We start from the raw sequence: 21,438 nt of genomic DNA on the forward strand, positions 1-21,438 counted from the left end.
GGATAAAAACTCTAGATTGAAAAAGACAGGGCAGAGCCTACAAAGCACCTAAGAAGATAAAGTCAGAGAGAGGATGGAGAGCAGTTTAGTTCCCAGAAACCAAGAGAGTTTTGGCAATGAAAAATGGTCAACAATGTCAAATGCCACAAAGAGGCCAAGTAAGTGAAGAATTAGAAGGTGTGAGCTTTTCATCACCTCCCGAGATCCCTCACGCTGGATCATGGTGTGGATGTTCTGATGCCTGCCACCCTAACAAACATTCAGACCTGTAGAGAGTTTCTGGTGAGTTTATTTGAGCCAAACTGATGACAATTGCCAGGAAGCAACATCTTAACAGACTGAGAAATGCCCTGGGGAATGGCAGTTTAGCACCTTATTTTATGCAACAGAACCAAAGGAGGAGCCCTAAGGGGGTTCCATAAAATCCATTGGTGGTAGATGAGGGAGGGAGGAGAAAGCAAAGCGGGGGTGGGGGGTGGGGGTCAGGGAACCTCTGGGACTGGATAAAAGGTAAATGATAGACACATACTTCTTTTTTAAAAAAAGATTTTATTTACTTTTAGAGAGGAAGGCAGGGAGAAAAAGAGGGAAAGAAGCATCAATGTGTGGTTGTCTCTCACACGCCTCCTACTGGGGATCTGGATCGCAACCCAGGCATGTGCTCTGACTGGGAATCGAACCAGCAACCCTTTGGTTCACAGGCTGGCACTCAATCCACTGAGCCACACCAGCCAGGGGACGCATACTCCTTTTTCATAGGTAGGCAAGGGATAGTTAAACAATCAACAATTAACATAACAATAACAATGAGGGGATCTGTGATCTCAGCTTGTGCCCAATGGGTTTGGAGAAAAAGGGAAGTTAGCGTGGCCTCAGACCACAACGGATCCGGGGCCGCTACCGCACATCGTGCCCTCACGTTGACATCCACGCACCCGCACTTTCCCCACGTGCTGCTCTCCCTGAATCTAAAGTAGACTCTGCTTTACGGGTCCCTGAGTTCTCACTGAAGCCAGCACTAGAGCGAAGGGCGGGGGGAGAGGGCAGACAAGCAGAGCAAAATTCCCGCAGGAACTTGTCTGAGATGAGAAATTACAGGATCCCGCTCTCTGCTAACTTCTAAGCTGGTTCCTTTTGCGAGTTTAGGAAAAGATGCAAAGAACAGTCAAGGCCCAGAAGGAGGCAAGAGCAGGACGAGTCTGAAATTTTGTGTCTCCACACCACAGACTCCTGTGTGCAGGGGCCCCTGGGCCTTGTGGGCACATGACAGGCAAAACGCCTCCTGCTGCTGACAGATAGGGGACCCCCAAGAGTGAGACCAGAATTCCTAACAGGAACAGAAACAGTTTCCCTGCTCTAGAGAAACAAAGAAACTGCAAATAAACACCCAGACCCAGGCCTGAGCCTATGCTGACCTGGCCTTACCAGGCCCTCCCTGCTCACAGTCCTGGAGATGTTCTTCATTAGGACAATTTACAAGGCCTTAGGGATGTTTGAGTTCTTGTGACCAGAGGTCCTCTTGGGACAAGGACAAAGGGTCAGAGAGGTGATCCAGCAGAAGAGTGACAACATCAAAGCCCACGGTTCACTGAGTACAGACTGGGCACAGGCTCCCATCATGCTCAGTCCTCACAGGTTCACCTCCCGGCAACAGACCCAGCACAGTCAACACACAGGGTCTGCAAAGTACTTGGTGCTTCCATTTATGTCATCTCAAACTTTAGGATCTTCTTTAATTAACACATCAACCCTTCATGGTAAGAAATGAAAAAACAAGTGCGCATCCATGAAGTAAACACAGGGAAGGGAAGGGCCCAGCTCCCTCTGCTGGACGGGAAAGTGTGCGGAGGGGTCATGGTGGGCAAGGGTAGGCCGATCTCCCACCTCCTCATATTTTGCTGATAGGAACACACACACATTCAGATGCCCTTTGCAGAAAGAGAAGATGTTCTGATGTTCTGAAATCTTATACACAGGATTGGTGTGTGTGTGTGTGTGTGAGAGAGAGAAGAATCTTCCATCACTGATTCCCCGAAGGCAGCTGTCTCACCCTATAGAAGAAAATAATCGTGAACAAATTCAGATCAGTTGCTGTAAGTGGTAACATCCTCAACAGTAAACTTCACGCTCAAAATCTACCAAAGTATCCCCATCACCCAGCTCTGTCCCCTCTGCCCCAACTCCTTCTCACCTTCAGAAGCTATGTGACAGACACGTCAGAGAGGAGGAAGAGCCACGAGGTACTGGAGGGATCCCTAGTCCTGGGCCCTAGAGAAGTGTCCAGAACTGTAACTACAAACCCAAGGCAGGGTGGGGAAACCTGAGGGTACCTGTACAAGGAGTTGACCAACTGCCCTCCTGGAGGTCTGTCCTCACCAGGGACCCTGACCTCTGACCTGACTTGCAAATGAGGTCCCCATCACTGAATTCATCAAGGTAGTAAGTTTACCCATTATTTTCACACCTGCCGAACCCCACACGCAGGACTCCCGCAGACTGGGCAAGTGCATGCATGGAGATGGTACTTCCCTTTTAATGAAGCAGGAGCAGGACACACCTCTACCTGGGCTTGAAACCCCTAGTGGGACAAAAAACTCAGACCCTACCCCTGCCCTACCTGACAGCTTCCTCCTCCACACCACAGCTCCAGCGACCACAGCTCCAGTGACCACAGCTCCAGCGACCACAGCTCCAAGGAGGACCAGGCCAATTTTGGCCTGAGAAGGTGGCTCTAGGAAGGGAAGGGAAGGTGAGGGCCCCAACCCCCAGGCCTCAGCTCCCATGCAGCTGAAGTCCTCCAGAGGCCCCTGCTTCCCTGAGCATAGGCTCTGCACCCATCTCCTCCTCACCCATCTCCTCCTCACCCCATCTCAGGGTCAGGGGCTCGGGAAGCCCCTGGTGCTGCACATGGCATGTGTATCTCTGCTCCTCTCCAGGAGGCACCACCACCGCCGCCCACTTCTGGAAGGTCCCGTCCCCTGCAGGCCTGGTCTCCACAAGCTCCATGTCTTCGGTCTTATCCTCCCCATCACACTGCCAGGTCAGGGTGATCTCCGCAGGGTAGAAGCCCAGGGCCCAGCACTGCAGGGTGACCTCATGCTCAGAGATGGGGTGATGGGTCAAGTGCGTCTTTGGAGGATCTGAGAAGGGTGAGAAAATTCAGGAACTTGGCATCCATCATGGGACACTCCAGCAGCACTCACGTGACCATCCTGAGAATGGACAAAACAACTAGGGTGGGGGACGGGAGCGCACAACCCAGACACTAGCCTGGCCACAGGCATCTGGGATGATCTCCTAGTATTTAGAAAGTTCTAGAATGAAGGTGATACAGCCCAGGGTAGGAGTCAGGTCTCTGTGGGGAAGAAGAGGGATTCTAGTCCAGACCTGGGGGCAGGCCAAAGGACTCCGAAAAGCTGGTGTCAGGTGTCAGACAGACACATTGGGTGAGGGGCAGCGAAGGAGATCTGAGAGCGAAAGTCCCCTATGGGTCCCAAAGCCACTGTAAGGATCAATGGGAACTCGGATCCGTTACTTCAGGGTTGGTCTCCCCCTCTATCCCGCGTGAGACTGCACCTCTAATCGTCCCTGAGAGAAAAAGTGGGGAGTCCCTCTCCAGTATCAGATCTGCAAATCCAAGCGGATTCAATTTTGGAGGGGTATTCTGACACCCATTTTTTGCCTCGTTGTAAGAGCCCCAGCAGAGAGCAGGGAGGCCCGCGGCGCCCGGTACCTGCGCGCTGCAGCCTCTCCAGGTTTCTGCGGAGCCACTGCACGCACTCCCACTCCAGGTAGGCCCTGTAGTGCTCCGCCTCACCCGCCTCCTCCCACTTGCGCCGGGTGATGCGAGCCGCAGCATCGGCCGCGGTCCAGGAGCGCAGGTCCGCGTTCAGAGAGAGGTAGTCGGCGCCGTCGTAGGCGAACTGAGCGTACCCGCGGAGGAAGTTCCCGTCCGCTCCGACGTCGCAGCCGTACAGCCACTGGATGCAGTGAGACCCTGCCCCGCCCCGGGTCAGCCCCCGAGGTCAGCCCCGCCCCCTGCGGCTCCGCCCCGCCGCTGCCCTGCGCCCGCCGAGACCCCGCCGGGACCCCGCCCCCGCCCGGAGCTGGGGGATTAAACGGAAACAAAGGGAAACCTGGTCCGAGTCCCCGCTGGCTCCTCCCGAGTCGCGGGGGAGGGCCGGGCCCCGCAGCCTCGGGGTGAAGCTCGGACCCGGAGCCGCGGGGTGACGTCCGGAGGTCCGTGGGGACGGGGGTCGTGACCGGGCCGGGCCGCGTGGCTCACCGTTGTCGCTCTGGTTGTAGTAGCCGCGCAGGTTGTTCAGGCTCACTCGGAAATTCTGTGCGTTGTCCCTGGCGTTCTGCGTGTACCGGTCCCAATGCTGCTGCTCCTCCGCCGCCCACGGCCGCTGCGCCCACGGCCGCTGCACCCACGGCCGCGCCGGGCTCTGGCTCTTGTCGTAGCTGTCGAACCGCATGAACTGCGTGTCGTCCACGTAGCCGGCGGCGATGTACCGGTATTCCCCGCGGTTGGGCCCGGACACGGCGGTGTCGAAATATCTCAGCGAGTGGCGGCCTGGGGGCGAGAATGGGGGTCTGGGGTGCGGGCCGGAGGTCGTGGAGTCGGGCCTTCCCCGGAGTCGGGCTCCCCCTGTGGGCGCGTCCCTCGCAGTTTCCTCCGGACCCCGCACTCATCCGCCCGGGTCTCGGTCAGCGCCAGGGCCCCCAAGAGCAGTAGGAGGGCTGGGGGCCTCAGGACCGGTCTCCTCCGCGTCTGAAGAGTGTGAGTCCGCTTCGGTCGCGAAGACATTACGAGGCGTATTGACTTTGTGAGTGAGAATTGGGGTCAGTCGAGGGTATCCAGGATGGAGGACCCACCACGGGTCGTGAGAGGTGTCCCTAGCACCCTCAGTACGACCCCTGCAGGCTGTACCTGTCCAGGAGGGTGGCCTTGTAGTCTTTCCTATCAGGCAGGGGCCCTGCCCGAGTCTATTAGGGATGGGGAGAGCGGGGCGCCAGACCGGAGGCGCTCTCTCCAGCCGATTCCTGTCTAGGCCGCAACGGAATAAGTTCAAGCGAGACACTAACACGTATGGTGGAAATGAGATAGCAGTTTTATTCATGAAACGCATACAAGCACAAAGCTGCAAGCAGGCACCCAGCTAGTCTACATGCCCCACACATAATAGAGCAAAGGAAGTTGTTAGTAAGTTGGTTAGTAAGTTAGTGAGTTTTCCCATACACTTGATCCAAGGTTACAAGTGGTCTTAGCTAATCAGGGGTTATATATCTCAGTTGACTTCTAGGTTCCCTCCTGCCCGTTGGGAATACTGTACAGCTACATAGGCTTTCTTTCTCAGTTACTAAAGGCTTTTTTTCTTAGTGAAAATGTTTCAGAGGTCCCCTTTCTCAGCACAGTTTCAAGGACTCTCCCCTCCTCCTGTGCTTTTATTTGTAATGCTCTGGCAATCTTATCGAACTGAGCTGGGGACTGCTGAGTCAATTGGTGAGACAAGTCTTCCTTTTGCTTCTAGCCTCTTGTGTTAAGTTCTTTGTTAGATTATAATGGTGAGGGCCCTGCCTTTATTTTCCCTCTGGCCCCTCATTCCTAGCTGCTACCTAACAAGTCCACACCGGGCAATGGCGAGGAATGAGGCCAGAGCAACAAGAGCTGTTGCTCAGACTCAGCTTTTGTTAAGTGCAGGTCACATGAGGTAGAACATCAACATTGCATTAATATTCTGTCCTCTATAGTACCACACACGGTTAACGCACGGCAATCGATGGGGGATTAACGAACCCGAGTCCCAGAGTCTCGGTCCTGGGTCTGGGAGGCAGCGTCAGTGAGTGGGTGTCTCCATCTGTATGGTAATTCTGGGGCTCCATGGGGCAGAGCCTCTGACAGCACGTGGCCCAGAGTGGCCTGCAGCACCTCTGGTGGTGGGATGTGTGCTGCCTCTGGTGGCTCTGAAGTCCACATCAGTTCCCAGCACTCTTATCAGTAGGTGTGCCCTCTCTGCAGGCATGTCTGTGTGCCGATACCTTGGGCGTGCTGCCCTAGTAGGCATTTGGCAGGGTGCCTGGTGTGACTTAGGTAGTTTCCTTCTTGAACCAAAGTGTTGTGGCTGACCGGCAGCCATCTTGGTTGACATGAGTGATACCATTTTGTTGTACACACTTTATCCTGTCTTGACAGGACCAACACCATTTTATTGGTCCTGCTTCCCACAAGACCAAGAAGTACAACGAGGAGATGGGGAACTCCCCCCACAGAGCTTCAGACTCTGCGCTCAGGCTGAAACCCCAAGACCCTGAGAGCCAGACCCAGGGACCTGGGACTTTGCCCCGACCCCTTCTCCTGCACCACGAGCTCTCTGTCCTGCCCCAGGGGCTGTATGAAGAAGTCATGGAGAAAGACCCCATGCTTGGACCAGCCCTTCTTTCTCCTCTTTCTGGAATCCCTCTCCCTGAAATGGACTTTCTGCCTCCCATCCCTTGTCTCTTCTCCTGGACTTTTCTAGAAGAAAACTCAACTCAGGGAACTTGATGTCAGATAGTGAACTTGCCTTGGGAAAGGAGGTGGAGGGACAGGGTTTTTCTCTTCAATGCTGGAGTTGTGCCTAAAAACATCAGATAGAGATTCTCAAAGACCAGGGAACTACAGTGGGGAACAGAATCTTGGAAACCCTGGATATCAGGGAACTAATCTGCAAAATGAGTGAGTTCAGATGCTTCATATACAGAAGTGGCTGGACAGCACTGCATCAGAGTCACGAAGCTCCTGCATTCCACTCGCCACGCAGTCTGTGTGTGACTCGGGGTTATTACATTGTACAAGGATCTTCGTCCCGGCCCCAAGTTAGTGTGAGTTGCCCACATCCTCAATACAAACAAGCACGGGGAAGCAGGTTATTACTGTGCATTTCAGCAGGAGCTGCACAGCCTCGAAGTCGCACGTGCTCAGTGCAGTCACAATGCCCTTCACCAGCACTGCTGCCTTGCCTGCTTTTATGAATTGTTCACATCTAAGCAGTGTGCATATTTTGTCACAACACCTAAGTTATTAAACTGATTAACATAAGGCGGCAGTTGGTTTCTAGGCAGTTCCACAGAATGTATCAGGTACCAAATGCAAAAGAACACCCTGCTAGGCTCCGTAGGGATATTTTCTATCAATCCACAAACATTGAAATCTGAGAGTGCTGCTGCTTTAGGATCTCACCTCTACTTCTTTTCCTCACCCCTGCTTCCCCAGCCCTTCTCTCTCTCACCCCTCAGGCCTCTTCACCCCTTCATCTCCATCACCCTCTCACTCCTGATTGTGGCATTAGTGCCACCTGGTCACCTGCCACCCAGGGGCTATTCTCTCCACAGAGGTCAGCAGTCCCGCTGAGGTGAGTCACGTTGGGTCATTTCTAAAAATGTCCCAGTGGCTCCGACTCACTCTGGGGAGCCTCTAGAATATCAGACCCGTGAGCACAGGACTTTGGGCCAAAGTTGCATCCCAGCACATGAAGCTCTTTCTGCCACATACTAGACATTAAATTAATTGTTGCTGAATGAATGAATAAGAACTGTATTCAAATTTTAATTGCATTACCTAAAATCATAAAATAGAAAACATAAACATGTTAGGAAAGATTTTATTGTATGTAACTACTGGACATGTCAGATCATAAATTTATTCCAGTGGGAAAAGTGCCATGTGCTTATCTCTGGCGCAGCTGAGCCTGTGCATTAGTCGTCTGTTACTGTATAAAAACCTCCACAGCTTAGTGCTCAAAACAACCCTCATTTACTTGCTCATAGTTCCTTCACGAGAAATCCGGGCGTGGTGTGGACCGGTTCTCTGGTCAGGCGTCACAAAGCTGTGTCCTCGGCCTGAGCTCGGGGTCCTTCTCTAAGCGTATGCAGGGACTGTCAGCAGAATTCACTTGTTTTCCACTTGGGGGTCTGAGGTCCCTATTAACAGCTGTAAGTGAGGAGGAGCCTGGGGAAGGCTGCTCCCAGCACCTGGTGGCCACAGCAGTCTGTACCATGTGGCCCTTCGTTTTCAAAGCCCCCAGTGGAGAGAAGGGCTCCCATTGAATTCTCACACTTGGAAACCTCTTTGCTCAGGAGGAACCCAGTCAGCATTCATCTGATGAGGACAGTCACCCTGCAGGGTAGTCTGAAGGTCAACTGATTTGAGGCCTTAGTTACACCTGCAAAATCCCTTCCCAGCAGCCCTCCATTGGTGTTTGATTGATTAACTGGGGAAGGTGAGTATCCAGGGTAGTTACTGGGGACCATCAGAGAATCGGCATAGCATGATGTGTTTTAGTGTTTATTTGAGTCATGGTTGGAAATGGAAGTTCAAATAGATCGTTGTGAATGGTAATAAAATGCATCCTGCCTATTACCCATTGAAATGTCCCTCTGTCTCTTGTTACCTTTTTTATCTTGAAATCTACTTTGTCAGATGTAAGTATGGCTATTCCTGCTTTTCTCTGGATGCCATTTGCTTGGAGAATCATTTTGCACCCTTTCATTTTAAGTCTGGATTTGTCTTTGCAGCTGAGATGTGTCTCCCAAAGGCAGCATGTTCTTGGGTTTTGTTTTTTGATACAGTCTACTACTCTGTGCCTTTTTGGGGGGAGTTCAGCCCATTTCCATTTGGGGTGATTGTTGATGTCCTGTAGCCACTTTACTGTTTTCTGGTAGCTGTGTCTCCATTGTTTCCTTTCCCTTGTGTTGATTTCTGTTTCAGTTTGGTGGTATTCTATAATTTTTCCTCTGTTTCCTCTTTCTTTAAAGTTACATACCTCAGTTTTGGATTTTTTTGTGGTTACCATGAGGTTTATGCAAAAGAAAATTTCGTATACACAGTAGTCTGTTTTCCTCTGAATGCATCTTATCTCCATTCCCCCTTGCCAGTTCAGACCTTTACCCCTCCCCCTTTTTAAAAATGTTTTGTTGTCACAGACTATACTTACTTATGCTGTGAATTCACTTCTGATTTACAGTAGCTATTTTCTTCTTCTCCCTTTTGTGTTTTTACCTCTTTTAACCTTATGTGATATTTAAGTGCATAGTAAGCACCCTGTTTTGAGGAAAGATGGTAATATTCTGCTTCTGTCTCTCTGTTAGTCATCTTTCTCATAGTTTTATATCCTTTTGTTCTTTGTTTTAGGTAGAATCACCCCCTCCAGTGTCTCCCGTAACGGAGGTCTCCTTGTGGTAGATTCCCTCAGCTTCTGTAAGTCTGGAAAAGTCTTTATTTCTTCTTCATACCTAAAGGAAAACTCTGCTGGATACATTATTATTGGATGGCAATTTTTCTGTTGCAGTAGTTTGAGAATTTGATTCCACTCTCCCCTAGCTTTTAGGGCTTCTGCTGAGAAACCTAATGATAACCTAATGGGGTTTCCTTTACTGTCTTCTTCTCCTTGGCTGCATTGAGAATTGTCTCCAGTCATTAATTTTGGACAGTTTTAATATAATGTCCTTTGAGAAGGGCTTTTTCAGCTGAGATAATTAGGCAAAGAGAGTATCAGTTTACTGGAAGTGAACTGAAGAGACTATACAGGCCACACTTCAAAGAGACAAAATAAATTGAAAACATCACACACAGGTTCATAAAACAAAACGAAAATATCTAACATTGAAATTTCTGAGACTTAGGGAGAAAATATTAGCTAAAAATTTTCCAAAATTCATATGATATGACGTGATATTCCATAGATTCAGGAAGCCCTACAGGCCTCAAATAAATAAAAGGAAATCCTCACAAAGACACATCATAACAAAACTTCAGATTATCAAACATAACTCTGCAACGCAGCAAGGGAAAGGATAGACTACCCACGGAGGACTACACCTAACACGGAGAAGAACTTCTCAATACCATCACTCCTGTGAGGTGACGACGCCCACATGCCAGCCAGCAGCCCTGCCCTGCTCCCCGAGGCACCTCGCACTCACAGCAAGAGTGGCGTTCAAATGCGCATTTCAGGTGAGCGTGACTACATCCAGCTCGTCCAGCTCGGTCGGTATCCTCTCTGGAAGTCCTACTTGAAAGGATTCTGCCAACTGAATCTCTTGCCCTCTGGTTTCCCGTTGGGCTCAGCCAGCGAGGACCCCAAAAGGACCTGGAGGGAGGGAGACAGCAAGGTCAGCATTTTCACAGTCACGCGCTACATAATGACATATTGGTCAATGACAGACGGCACATATGAGGGTGGCCCCATGAGACTGCAGTAGTGCTGAAACATTCCTATCGCCTTGTGACGTTGTAGCTGCCCTCACGTCACAGCGCAACACGTTACTCAGAGTTTGTGGTGATGCTGGGAAGGCAAACCTACTGCGCTGCCAGTGGCAGAAAAGTCTAGCACGTACAGTTATGGACGGGACATGGCACTTGATGATGGATGGCTCTACGGCTGGTGCATGCAGGTACTACACTACGCTTTTTTTTTTTGTTATTTTAGAGGGTACTCTTTCTACTTAGGAAGTGTTACACTGGCGGCAAAAGTGTTACACTGGCGGCAGCCTCATGCATCTCGTATTTACTGCGTCTCTTGGTTGCATTCATTTTGCCTCGGGCTCGATTTAATCTCACGTTGTTTGTACAGTAACATGCTGTACAGGTGGCAGCCTAGGAGCAGTGGGCTGTGCCGTCTAGCCTCGGTGTGCAGTTGGCTGTACCATCTAGGTCTGTGTAAGTGCCCTCTGTGATGTTCACACAACAGTGAAATTGATGGAGGACATTTCTCTCAGTTGCTGTCTCCACAGTTAAGCATGACTGGGTTCCCCTGAGCCCCCTGTGAGTCAGCTGGGGCTGGCTGCAACCCGGGGCGACTGTTCCTCCCAAGGTGGCCTTCGGTCCATGGCTCTCTCTGTCAGTGCTGTTAGTCCTGCATTCAGGGGTAGTGACCGCTCCACTGTGACGGCTCTGTGTTACTTCCTGCACACCTTCCCCACACGTTAGTGAGTAAGCCCTCCGTGAATTACCCTAACCTGAGCACTCCACCTGTTTCCTGTTGAGACCCCGCCTGAAACACTCTCCAGCTCCTCTGGGACTCTGTGGAAACTCTCGGAGAGTGGGAACACACATTTCCTTGCTTTTGATTCTCTTACAAAGCTGTGTGCCCAGGGGAGAAATGGTCAATAAAGGATGGGCTGGTTCCAGTGTGAAACAGACCCTTACGTCTATGGTTCCCTTAGGGTTTGCTGCATGAAATTGGGGCAAGTGTGAGGAATTATTGAGAGTGTTTCAGGGGACCCAGGAAGGCCTGACTTCATTTCCCTAAAGTGGGCATGTGCCATGTCTCTACTAAGGTAAACCACTTTTACCAGTGACCTCGAAATTCCTCTCTCCTTTTCTCTACAGGCATCTACGGTCGTGTTCACTGAAGGAAAGTCAAACGTTGTACAAAGCAAGTGTCACCTTTTACCTTTAGTTTCTACCCTTTTCCTGGTGAAATTCTAAATGAACCTTCCTTGCTGGATACTTTATTTTGTACCAGTCACTGACAGCCACAGCTGCCCAAATAGGGAGCCCTCAGCATCCTGCGCTTGAGCTGCTGCTCTGCCCTGCCCTCTGGTGGCATAAAGGTGTCAGAGCTGCGGTTCCTCTGCCTTTCAGCAGCACGGGGCCACCAGTGACGAAACATTCAGCACTCGCTATTTCTCAGTAGAGCTCTTGCAAGGGTTCTTGCTGGTTGCATCTTTCTTGTCGGCAGCTTTCTTGCCAGAAAAGGATCGACATTAATGGACAGCACCTCTCTTGGACCCTAGTTTCAGTCAAAGTGCCCAGAAATGTAGGAAGTCCTGCTGCTCAGAACATGCCCCTTGGGAGTAACGATGAAGGGATCCAAGCCCTTAGCCAGGAGCCTCCGATTCAGCACACTGGGGGAGGGATCACACGCAGTCAAGAGAGAGGTGGCAGGGCCAGATTTCCCTTCTTCACCACTGCCTGCATCTTTATCCTCACACTCAGTCCTGATGGAAAATGTGTTCGTCAGAGAGAGACAGAGAGAGGGAACACACCCTTCCCCCGCCTTTTTGCTCTACTCGGCAGGTTGGATGATGCCTACCCACGTGGGCAGGACAGTCTCCTTCACTCAGTCCACCAAGTCAAATGCTTATCTCTCCTGGAAACATCCTTACGGACACCCAGAAATACCGTTTAACCAGATTATTTGGGTGTCTCGTGGCCCAGTCAAGTTGACATAAAATTAACCATCACAGGGAAAAATTATTTGAAAGACAAACTACCATGAGAAAACAAAGTTTATTATGTGTTAGTGTATTAATGAGAGGAGGTAAATGGCAGCCAAAGAAAGTCTTGTAGCTGCTCTAAGACGTAGAATTCCACATTGCTGTCACCACCTCCACTTCATAAGAAAGCCCAGTGGGGGGTGCCACCCAAAGGCCAGGATGAAGCCGAGAGGGAGCTTCAGAGGCTGGAGCACCCCCCTCTGCTGTCCAGAGGAGAGGCTGGGCCCTAGAGAGGGGCAGAGTAGCACACAGAGGACACTGGAGGGAGGGCCGTCAGGCGCCCGGTGGAGTGGGAGCTCCAGAAATTAGAAGGCGACTCATGAGAACCGTAAAAAGTATTTTGCAGCATTCTCTACCATATTGATTTTATTGTACTGTTATTTTCTATGTAATAACAGGTTTTACCTGCAAACCACCCCAGGTATGGAAGGTGGACGGGAAAGTTACACAGAAGTGTCAGTTGGTTCCTGGGGCTCAAGAGAAGGAAGTGACAATGCTCATCCCAAATTGGAATGTGTCGTTTCCCCTATGAAATATGATCAGCGTGTAACTCATCAGGATTCCACCCTTACTTCACGTCAGAATAATCTAGAGCATTTTCAAAAATTAAGTCAGAGTGAAGCAAGGGCAGTGGGGCGGACATTGGTTTTTCAGAAGCTCCCCAAGTGGTCTGAAGGTGTAGCCAGGATGGAGAACCCCTGTGTTGGCACGTAGCTCTCCAGGCATGCAGAGGGATGAGGTAAACGGGTGGAGAGGTATCTAAGTGTAGGGTCTACCCAGCATTTAGCCCTTCGTTCCTTATAAATTTCAACTTCACCTTGGAGGCCGCGCTTGAAAACTGAAGTGGTCTGCTCCGCCCTCTAGTGGTAGCCATGTTGCAGAACACCCTCAAAGACTACCTGGCCATTGCTAAGTAAAAGCTCCAGTCTGGTACTGGAATAATAACCTGTGCATTACATATCTAGTTGTTTCCTCAGCCTCCTTTTGCTATATTCTACGAGATTTGTGATCCTTTGGTCCAGGGTCTGTAGTCATGTTCATTAGGAGGACCTCCTTGCAAGGAGTTTGTGTATTTAAGAACAGATTCCTCACCACTCTAAATGTTAGGGTCCTAGCAGCATCCCATAAGCCACTGGAAATGTCTTTGTTCTGCACCCTAGATGTTTTCCCATGCGGTGGAGGGGCACCTGTGCAGATCGAGCCTGGCAAGGCTCCAGCTACTGTAGTCCCTTAGGGTAAGTAATCAAATAAAGTTCTACAATAACAAAACAAAGTAGCACAAAACAGCTGACCCAGTATGCATCTGAGGTGTTTAATCAAGCCTTATCGAGTCCAAGGGAGTTACTTTTGTTTCTGAGGTTGTTTTGTTGTTGATGGTGGTGGCATGGTAACTTTTTATGTGTTGGATTTTTAATTCAGAGAAAGCTGTTGCTGGGGCTTTGGGGCAGAGATCTAGCTTAGTACCGAGGCCTGGAGCTTTGTGGAACCGGCCACATAAACTCTGTTGATAAAGGAAAAGGACATTCTGATTCTGATTTGACTTTTTTAAAACAAAAAGATAGGAGCTATGGAGAAGATGAAGAAGGGAAAGAACATAGTTGTGCAAACGGGGTGAATAGCACTGGTTCCTACAGACTACGTTTTATCAGCTAGTTACCAACACTTTTTCCAAATTACAGGCACATTTTTGAGTCCTGACAATGTGGTTCAGCAAACGATTTGTTGTCACGGTTTCTTTTACACAATGATGATGTTTAAGAACATCTTATAATTAGGTCGAAGGAAAATGGTGTTTAGTCTGTGAGCGGAGGATAGGCTTCAGGTCTGAGTTCTCATCAACCCAGGGGTTGATTTCTTAATGCCAAGAGTCTGTTGTCAATGCGGACGTTAAAGCAGTCCCACAGTATCCTTCTGCAAGGGGCGGCTTTATGGCAGCAGGTCACGCGGGCAAACGATGGTGGTAATCCATGCCCTAATCCAGTCTGATGAAGCGTGTGCCCACTCACTGGAGTCTCCTCACCTAAAACCCACTGGGGGGAAAATAGGGATTTCCTCAATAAATGGGTGCAGTGACGTCCCTGGAGACAGGCAAGCTTTCACGGCTAAAAGTATTAGCTCATGCATTGTAACAAGTACAAACAGCAGGGCTCTAGAAAGGAAGCTGTATTTTCACTGCTAGATCACAATCGACTTCTTCAGAGCCCCAGAGAGCCGGAGTCAGGGCAGGCTGCCCGGGGAACTCTGGTTCCAGGTTATACTTTGTTTTTGCGGAGTTGAGGCTTTGACTGAAATGCTAATTGTGAAAAAGAATCTCCTTGGGAACCATCAGGGTTCCACTTTGCCCCAGCCCCGGGGAGATTAAGATGTTACGACAGTTACGAAGTCACTTTCTGGGAAAACTACAGTCCTGTGAAAAGTGTCAAAGGAGATTAATGAAAAAGAGAGAACTGTACCTTGTACCTCGAAGTTTAAGGCTGGAGTAGAAAATTAACCTTAGTTGCTCCGGTGTGGCAGAAATGCTACCTATTCCTGCTGCCCAGATTACTCCGCCCATCCTCCTTTTTTTCAGTTAACTTTTTGAAGTAATACCCTCTGTCTATTCTTGATAACACATTAAACACATACATGCGCACACTCCTCTTTAGTCTTTCTGGCCGAGTCTATCTCCTTTCTGGTGTTTATGTGGGAGACAGGTCAAGAGGAGAAAGGATTGATGGCTAAGTGAAGGGAATAGGCTGTATTTAAGGACTGGAATCCTTTTGCCAAAGGCATATACCTGCATATAGTGTGGCTGCCTCCGTAATTAATCAGTAAGTTCACACATGAACTCAGACTAAAGCTGTCACCTCGGCACCTCCCTTTCCCTCCTGTCCAGGCTGTCCGCCCTACTTCCTGCCTGCCGCTTGCTGCCTTCCGTTACTGTCCTCCTTTTGAAGGAAAGATGATTTTCCTTCTCTATCTGCTTCTCTTGGGTCTTGACTGATAAGACAGGATGGGGAAAACACTAGATGGCTAGTCTCCCTTTGAGTTTGGGAGATTCTCTCTAATGCAGTTAGTTTTCTGAAGCCCGTCAAAGAATCTCAAGAGATCTTCCACTTCCTCGCCCCCTTTTTAATCTTACTGTGAGATGGGACGGTCAAATATGGTTATTTTCCATTTTAAAATGTAGGTTATTGGGGCTAAAATTCTGAACAGAGCTGGCCCTAAGCAGAACTGTGAAATAGGTATCTGGTGTCTTCCTTCACTTTTTACCTTTTGGTTCTCCTCTTCTCTCCACAATCCTTTCTCAATTATTCAGTGCAGAGCCTCCCAAGAGAAAATTCTCAGCTATCTCTCAGCCCGTCCAACCTTCCACCTTTTTAGCTGATCACCAGTAAGGTCCAAGACACACAATGCATTTTATTGGGTCGGCCAAAAGTTTCATTTGGTTTTTAAGTAAAAATAAAGGACACATTTTTCACTTTCACCAATAACTTTATTGAACATCGTATTCACTGTTTTGTTCCACCACCTTCTGCCATCTTTCAGGTAACCTCATAATTTCTTCTTCCCAAAACTTTTTATCTTTTTAAGCAAAGAACTGTTCCTGGTGCCTTTTGCAGTCTTCCAGGGAATTGACATTTTTTCCATTAAGAGAGTTTTGTAAAGATTGAAATAAATGGAAATCTGAAGATGCAATATCTGGTGAGTATGAGGGATGAGTCAGAACTTCTCAGCCAAGCTGTGACAGTTTTTGCCTGGCCATCAAAGAAACATGTGGTCTTATATTATCCTAATGGGAGATTATGTGATTTTTGTTGACTAATTATGCATGCTTTTCATCGCGTGCTGCTTTCAGTTGGTCTAATTGGGAGCAGTACTTGTTGCAATTAATCCTTTGCTTATTTTCTTCCATCTTCAGTATTAAAATGGCTATACAAAAACTCACCAGTTTTGATGTTTTTTTAAATGCATGCTGATATGACAGTTGTCACAATACAATCTAACAAATTGTTTCTAATGAAGTTAAAGACAACTAAGTGCTACTAAAGCCATTGTACGGAAAACACTGAACGAACTTTTTGGCCAAGCCAATCCCAAAGGGTCTTAGTTCCTAGCAGTGACAAGCCAGAGGGTAGAGAGCCCCTCTGTCCGCTGGGACCATGCCCCTGTCTGAAGAGGCTGCTTTGGGGTGGAGATGGTCACATTCTCCCTGCAAAGTTCAGTCACTCTGAAAACCCGTCCTCGGACTTTACTCCCTCAACGGCATACCTGCAACATGGATTTTCTGTAAACAGGAGATTGGGCTACCAATGTGACATTGTCTAAATTTGCCTTTTGATCTCAGAGGGATTTCTTACTGCTTTATCAAACAGCTAGCCTTTCACAGGACTCAACAGTTTTTTCAGGTACAATTTGGGGGGATTGGTTTAACTTAAGAAGCAAGCCTGGAGATACAAAGATCTGGGTTCCCAATCCTACCTGCCTCTTGATGGCTGAGTGACCTTGAGCAAGTCACAACCATTCATTCTACACAAGTGGGTGGGTCTGCTCTGTGCTGGGCAGCAGGCTGGGCTACCAGGTGAGGGAGGCCCAGGAGATCAGCTGAAGAGACAGGCCATTTCCATTTGCTCTAAAGGAAGTTGGTCCATGACACCCAGGAACAGAAAGGAAAGAGCTTCTGAGTCCGTTGGGAGGGAGGAAGGACCTTTCACAAAACAGGTAGAACTTTGGCGCTAGGGCTGCGAAATGCTTTGTCAACTGCACTAGACCACAGCTTTTTCCGAGTACCTTATCGGTTTGAAAATTGTATGTTTCATTTCTGTTAGTGGTGATAATTACAATTTGATCCCGCTTGTGTGACTTTCTCAGTCTAAAGTTAACAAATGTCTCTACCTCTCAAGTAACAGACTTTAGAACACTCGAAGTCTGTAGTCTCCTCATCTTGTTTATATTCCATTCTATTTTTATAACCACAAATCAGTCCTCATCATGTGTTGCTTTATATGATCAAGGCCTATAGAATTATTTAAGTATTTAGTAATTTGCTTACCATGTTTTTTCTGCATCTCACTACTTCCTACTGAGTTCAGTTTTGTTTTTCCTGAAGTAGTAGGGTCTGTAGGGGTACACTATCCATTATTATTATTGTTGTTATTTTAATGATAGTGGCCATAGAATTTTAGATTGATGGATATCTTTTCTCAGACCTTTTACAACATTAGTGCACTGTCTTTCGTCTCAGAGTTGCTATTGAGAATTCACATTGAGAATTTACACACACACACACACACACGCACACATATATGATATTTCCTTTATACATTCATCCATCGTTGGACACTTTGGTTGCTTCTGTGTATTGGCGATTGTCAATAATTCTGCAATGAACATGAGGTGCATGTATCTTTTTGAATCAGTGTTTTTGTTTCCTTTGGAAACAAAAGTGGAATTGCTGGGTCATTTGACAGCTCTATTTTGAATTTTTTTAGGGTCTTCTGTACTGTTTTCCACAGTGGCTCCACCAGTTTATATTCCCACCAACAGTGCACGAGGGTTCTTTTTTCTCGACTTCCTGAGAATTTTTATATCAATCTATTTATTATTCATTTTATGTAATCTGACTTTTCTTTCTGACTTTTGCCTGGTAAAATCTTTGATACTCTTCTGTTTCATTACAGTATGTTTAGGGACAGATTTAGTTCTATTTATCTTGATTAGAATATCTTGAATTTCCTAAATCTGCCAACTTATGTGTTTCATAAATTTTGGAAAATTCTTAGTCACTGTATCTTCCACTATTGCTTTTTTTCCTATTTTTAAAATATGTTTTCCTTCTAGAAGTCCTTTAGATACCTTTTCATCCTGTGCTCAGTGTTTCTTCGTCTCTTCGCATTTTTTGTCTCAGTCTCTCTGTGGCTCATGCTCAGCTCTACCTTCCAACTCCTCATGCTCTTAGCTCTTTCTAATCTGTCTTTTGAGGTTTTAATTTCAGTGAATGCGTTTTTCATTTCTCAGTATTGTATTTGTTTGCTTTTTGTCATTTTTGAAGTTTTATTTTCTCTCTTTTTTTATTGTTTTATGTCTCTGACTCTTGGGTGTTCAGTCCCGCATTTGGGGCATCTGCTGACTCTGGTCGCCGTGGCTTGTGTTTCATAAGTTTAGGCTGCGAATTTACATCCACTGGGCCTCTATCTGCGCACCCTGTGAGGCCTGGCCTAAGAGGGATGGTGCTTCAGCAGGGTTTTATAGCCGCCTCTGTCAAATGCGCTAGGTTTTTACACGAATTGCTCAGATTACAAGTTCTTCAGTCACAAGTGCGAGCTCCAAACTCATGTGAGGGCAGGTCTTGATTATGAATTCTTAGAATAGACTTTCTTTCTCCTCACTCAGACCCAGACAGAAGTGAAACTTCCTCCTCATCTTCCAGTGAATTGATGGGTTCATTTATGGACCTCTCAGTGACTGAACATCAAGTTCTTCAGGCCCCACTCCAACTCCCAGCCTCGGGTGGGCCGAGTCTCAGCGGCTGTCTCCATCTGATGTTTGCACGCCAGGCCCTGGGCTACTGGGGGGACACCATCGTCCCGTCTCCTGCTGTCTCCCAGGACAACCACCTACTTACCACCTCCGTGCTGCTCTGGTTTTCAGTTTAGCTCCTGAATATTTCCCGTACTTCTCTGTAACCTCAGCTCTGTACTTAGAAGTATGTTTGGTATAATTCCTCCAGCCTTTCTAAGATGTTTATAATTAGAGGTTCTACAATTTTCTATGTTGTCAGAAATGTGCATCCCTATATACTCTAAGGAATAGATCACAAAAAAATTTTAACTGAATAAAATCATTTTGTTATGGGAAAGGGTGACCATATTAGCTGGTTAACATGCTAGAGTGTTAGCCAAGGTTAACATACTCCTACCTAAAAAACTGAGAACGAGGAACTAGTGAATAGAAAACAAAACTAATCCTTCTGAGGGAAGAAATAACCAAACTGAAAATTGTACAACTGAAGGGAGGCTTGAAGATTTATTCATTCATTCATTCATGAATTTACTATGACCCAGAAACTTCTGGGGATGAAATTCCTCCACTTACACATTCTGGTTGGCAACAACAGGACACAGTAGACAGTAAACAAATGATCAAGTAATATAGTTGTAGATAAAGTCAGTGATAAAGGCTGGGAGAAATAGAGATGCAGAAACTGAGAGGTATTAGCTTCGGAGAAGAAGTAACAGTGGAGCTGACTAAACAGTGAGAAGGAGCCCGCCGTGAGAAGAGCTAGGGAAGAGCTCCAGCCTGAAGACATTAAAATGCAGCTAGCAGACGGGGAACCTGAGGGCGAAACCAGGGGAGGAACACAGGAACCGGCTCGGCCACAGTTGGCTCCAGCTGGGGAGAGCTGGAGAGCTGGTCCTACCTTTTCCATTCTCCAATCCCCAGCCTTCCACATGCCTTTAATCCTTTTGCCAGCTGTCCTGTTCAGCCTCATCTTTACGCAAGCTGTCATCTACCACATCAAATAATTACAAGTGCCCACATAATCCATTAGAATACCTAGAGCACCTGCTTCTGGGGTATTTTGGAACTTCTGCTCCAAATACGCAGAGCCTCCGCAATTAATGACTCTGTCTGTTAGTTCTAGCACCTGCTGTTTTATATAACTCTGTCTGTGTTCACTCGAATAACCACTAATTATGTTTTGGTATTATAAATATAAAATTTGCTATTATGGTTGAGAAAACAAAGAAAGTGCTTGACATGTGGACAGAAAAATCCTTAGCTTTAATTATAAAATTCTCATGTACTTTTGTTATGTATAGATTTATACAGCTGTGCTTTAAGTAATAACAAGAGCTAATATATGCACATATGAGCATACATATGTATTTATTAATAGTATTAAAAGGAGAAACAAATTTTATTGTCTTCCTTCTCTTATAATACTACTGATTAATAACTGTATACTCATAGTAGTTTTTAAATTATTGTTTACTTGATTTCCCTTTATTTTCATAATAATCATGTGGGTGAAGTAATATTATTTCCCTTCTTTTATAAGGACTTGAAAACTGAGTCCGCAAAAGGTCAGATTTGTCGATGATGTCTCAACAGAAAATATTACTGAGAAATGAGGACAGGTAAAATGTGCAGTCCACTTGTGTACAAAATGAACATCAACATTTACACCTTAATTAGCTCTGTAATTTCCTACCATTAGGAGGAAGGCTGCTGTGCATGAGTTTTCTTTTAAAATAAGCATTCATTAACCAAGATTCATTACTAACTACATAGCAAAATTAAAATTTCCATTTTTTGAACTTACAAGCAAAATCTAGACAGACTCACAGAGAGCAGGGTGACAGCTGTCGGGGTTGGGGGGCAGCTGCATGGTAGTGGTGGAGGGATTGAGCAAAAAGAAAGGGAAAACTCACGGACACGCACACCAGCGTGGAGGCTGCCGTGGGGAGTGGGGGGTGGGAGAGGCGGAGGGAAGTACAGGGGGGTAGATAGTGATGGACAGAGACCTGACTTGGGGTGTGAACACACAATACAGTGTACAGATGAAGTGTAGAATTGCGCAACAATTGTGCAACAATTCAGGTGTAGAATTATATACCCGAAACCTGTATAATTTTGTCAACCAGTGTCACCCCAATAAATTCAATAGAAAGGAGTTGTTTTCCATTTTTTAATACTTAGACACATATAATTTTCTTTATTTTTTGAAGGCCTTCCTATAGAAAGTCAGGGTCTCCTATGAATTCTAGGATGGGATGTAATTCTGAGACATTAATCACATTAGATGGAGTTATTGTCATTAAACTTTTGTTTATCAACAGACAATGGCCCTAGAGCTGAGTGTTACAAATATTAAGCTTGGAAATGAAAAACATTCCGTGGGAGGAGCAGCCTAACATAGTTATGTTTTCCCAGGGCGCAGTCCTAATTTAATCTTTGCATCAGCGCCGCAAACGAAGCCGCTCTCTGCACTGTTAGCATTTGTCGAGTGATTTTTCTCAGTGAGATGTTGCCTCACTGTTCTCACCGACCCACCCGTCCTGTCAGACTCTTCAGTACGCACTTCAGGGCACGTTCGAACACGGACCAGGAACTGAAACACTTTCTGAGGCACCTACACTGCGTTTTGGGTTTTGCCTTAATTGCTCTAGTTAAGTCTCCGTACTTCCAGACCCT

The 21,438-nt window shown here is 47.2% G+C and overlaps 1 protein-coding gene and 1 long non-coding RNA gene across 4 annotated transcripts; one reads left to right on the forward strand and one right to left on the reverse strand.

Moving 5' to 3' along the window:
• Positions 1–552: 552 nt before the first annotated feature.
• LOC112302393 (patr class I histocompatibility antigen, A-2 alpha chain) lies at positions 553–5,970 on the reverse strand. The gene is made up of 7 exons (XM_053914002.1): positions 5,801–5,970; positions 4,696–4,825; positions 4,286–4,576; positions 3,734–3,997; positions 2,865–3,140; positions 2,618–2,731; positions 553–2,051 (listed from the first exon to the last, which is right to left on the reverse strand). The coding sequence occupies exons 2-7, from the start codon at positions 4,808–4,810 to the stop codon at positions 2,047–2,049; spliced, it is 1,065 nt and encodes a 354-aa protein (XP_053769977.1). The 5' UTR covers positions 4,811–4,825; positions 5,801–5,970; the 3' UTR covers positions 553–2,046.
• Positions 4,096–20,144, forward strand: LOC123479479 (uncharacterized). Of its 3 annotated transcripts, XR_008425568.1 has the most exons (4): positions 4,096–4,239; positions 9,173–10,434; positions 15,835–15,945; positions 18,634–20,144. It is a non-coding gene; the product is annotated as an uncharacterized lncRNA (long non-coding RNA). The 3 variants fall into 3 exon arrangements; XR_006655110.2 differs by lacking the exon at positions 15,835–15,945; XR_006655109.2 differs by lacking the exons at positions 4,096–4,239; positions 15,835–15,945 and adding an exon at positions 7,762–8,261.
• Positions 20,145–21,438: the final 1,294 nt, after the last annotated feature.

This window comes from Desmodus rotundus, chromosome 11 (assembly GCF_022682495.2).
Source record: "Desmodus rotundus isolate HL8 chromosome 11, HLdesRot8A.1, whole genome shotgun sequence".
NCBI lineage: Eukaryota > Metazoa > Chordata > Mammalia > Chiroptera > Phyllostomidae > Desmodus > Desmodus rotundus.

What these genes read in the sequence shown, in the direction of transcription:
- LOC112302393 (XM_053914002.1), bottom strand. Translation starts at nt 4,810, where the DNA reads ATGTCTTCGCGACCGAAGCGGACTCACACTCTTCAGACGCGGAGGAGA. An exon ending in GCTGACCGAGACCCGGGCGG is followed by an intron (nt 4,577 to 4,695) that starts ATGAGTGCGGGG and finishes TCTCGCCCCCAG; the next exon opens with GCCGCCACTCGCTGAGATAT. An exon ending in GCCCCTGACCCTGAGATGGG is followed by an intron (nt 2,732 to 2,864) that starts GTGAGGAGGAGA and finishes TTCCCTTCCTAG; the next exon opens with AGCCACCTTCTCAGGCCAAA.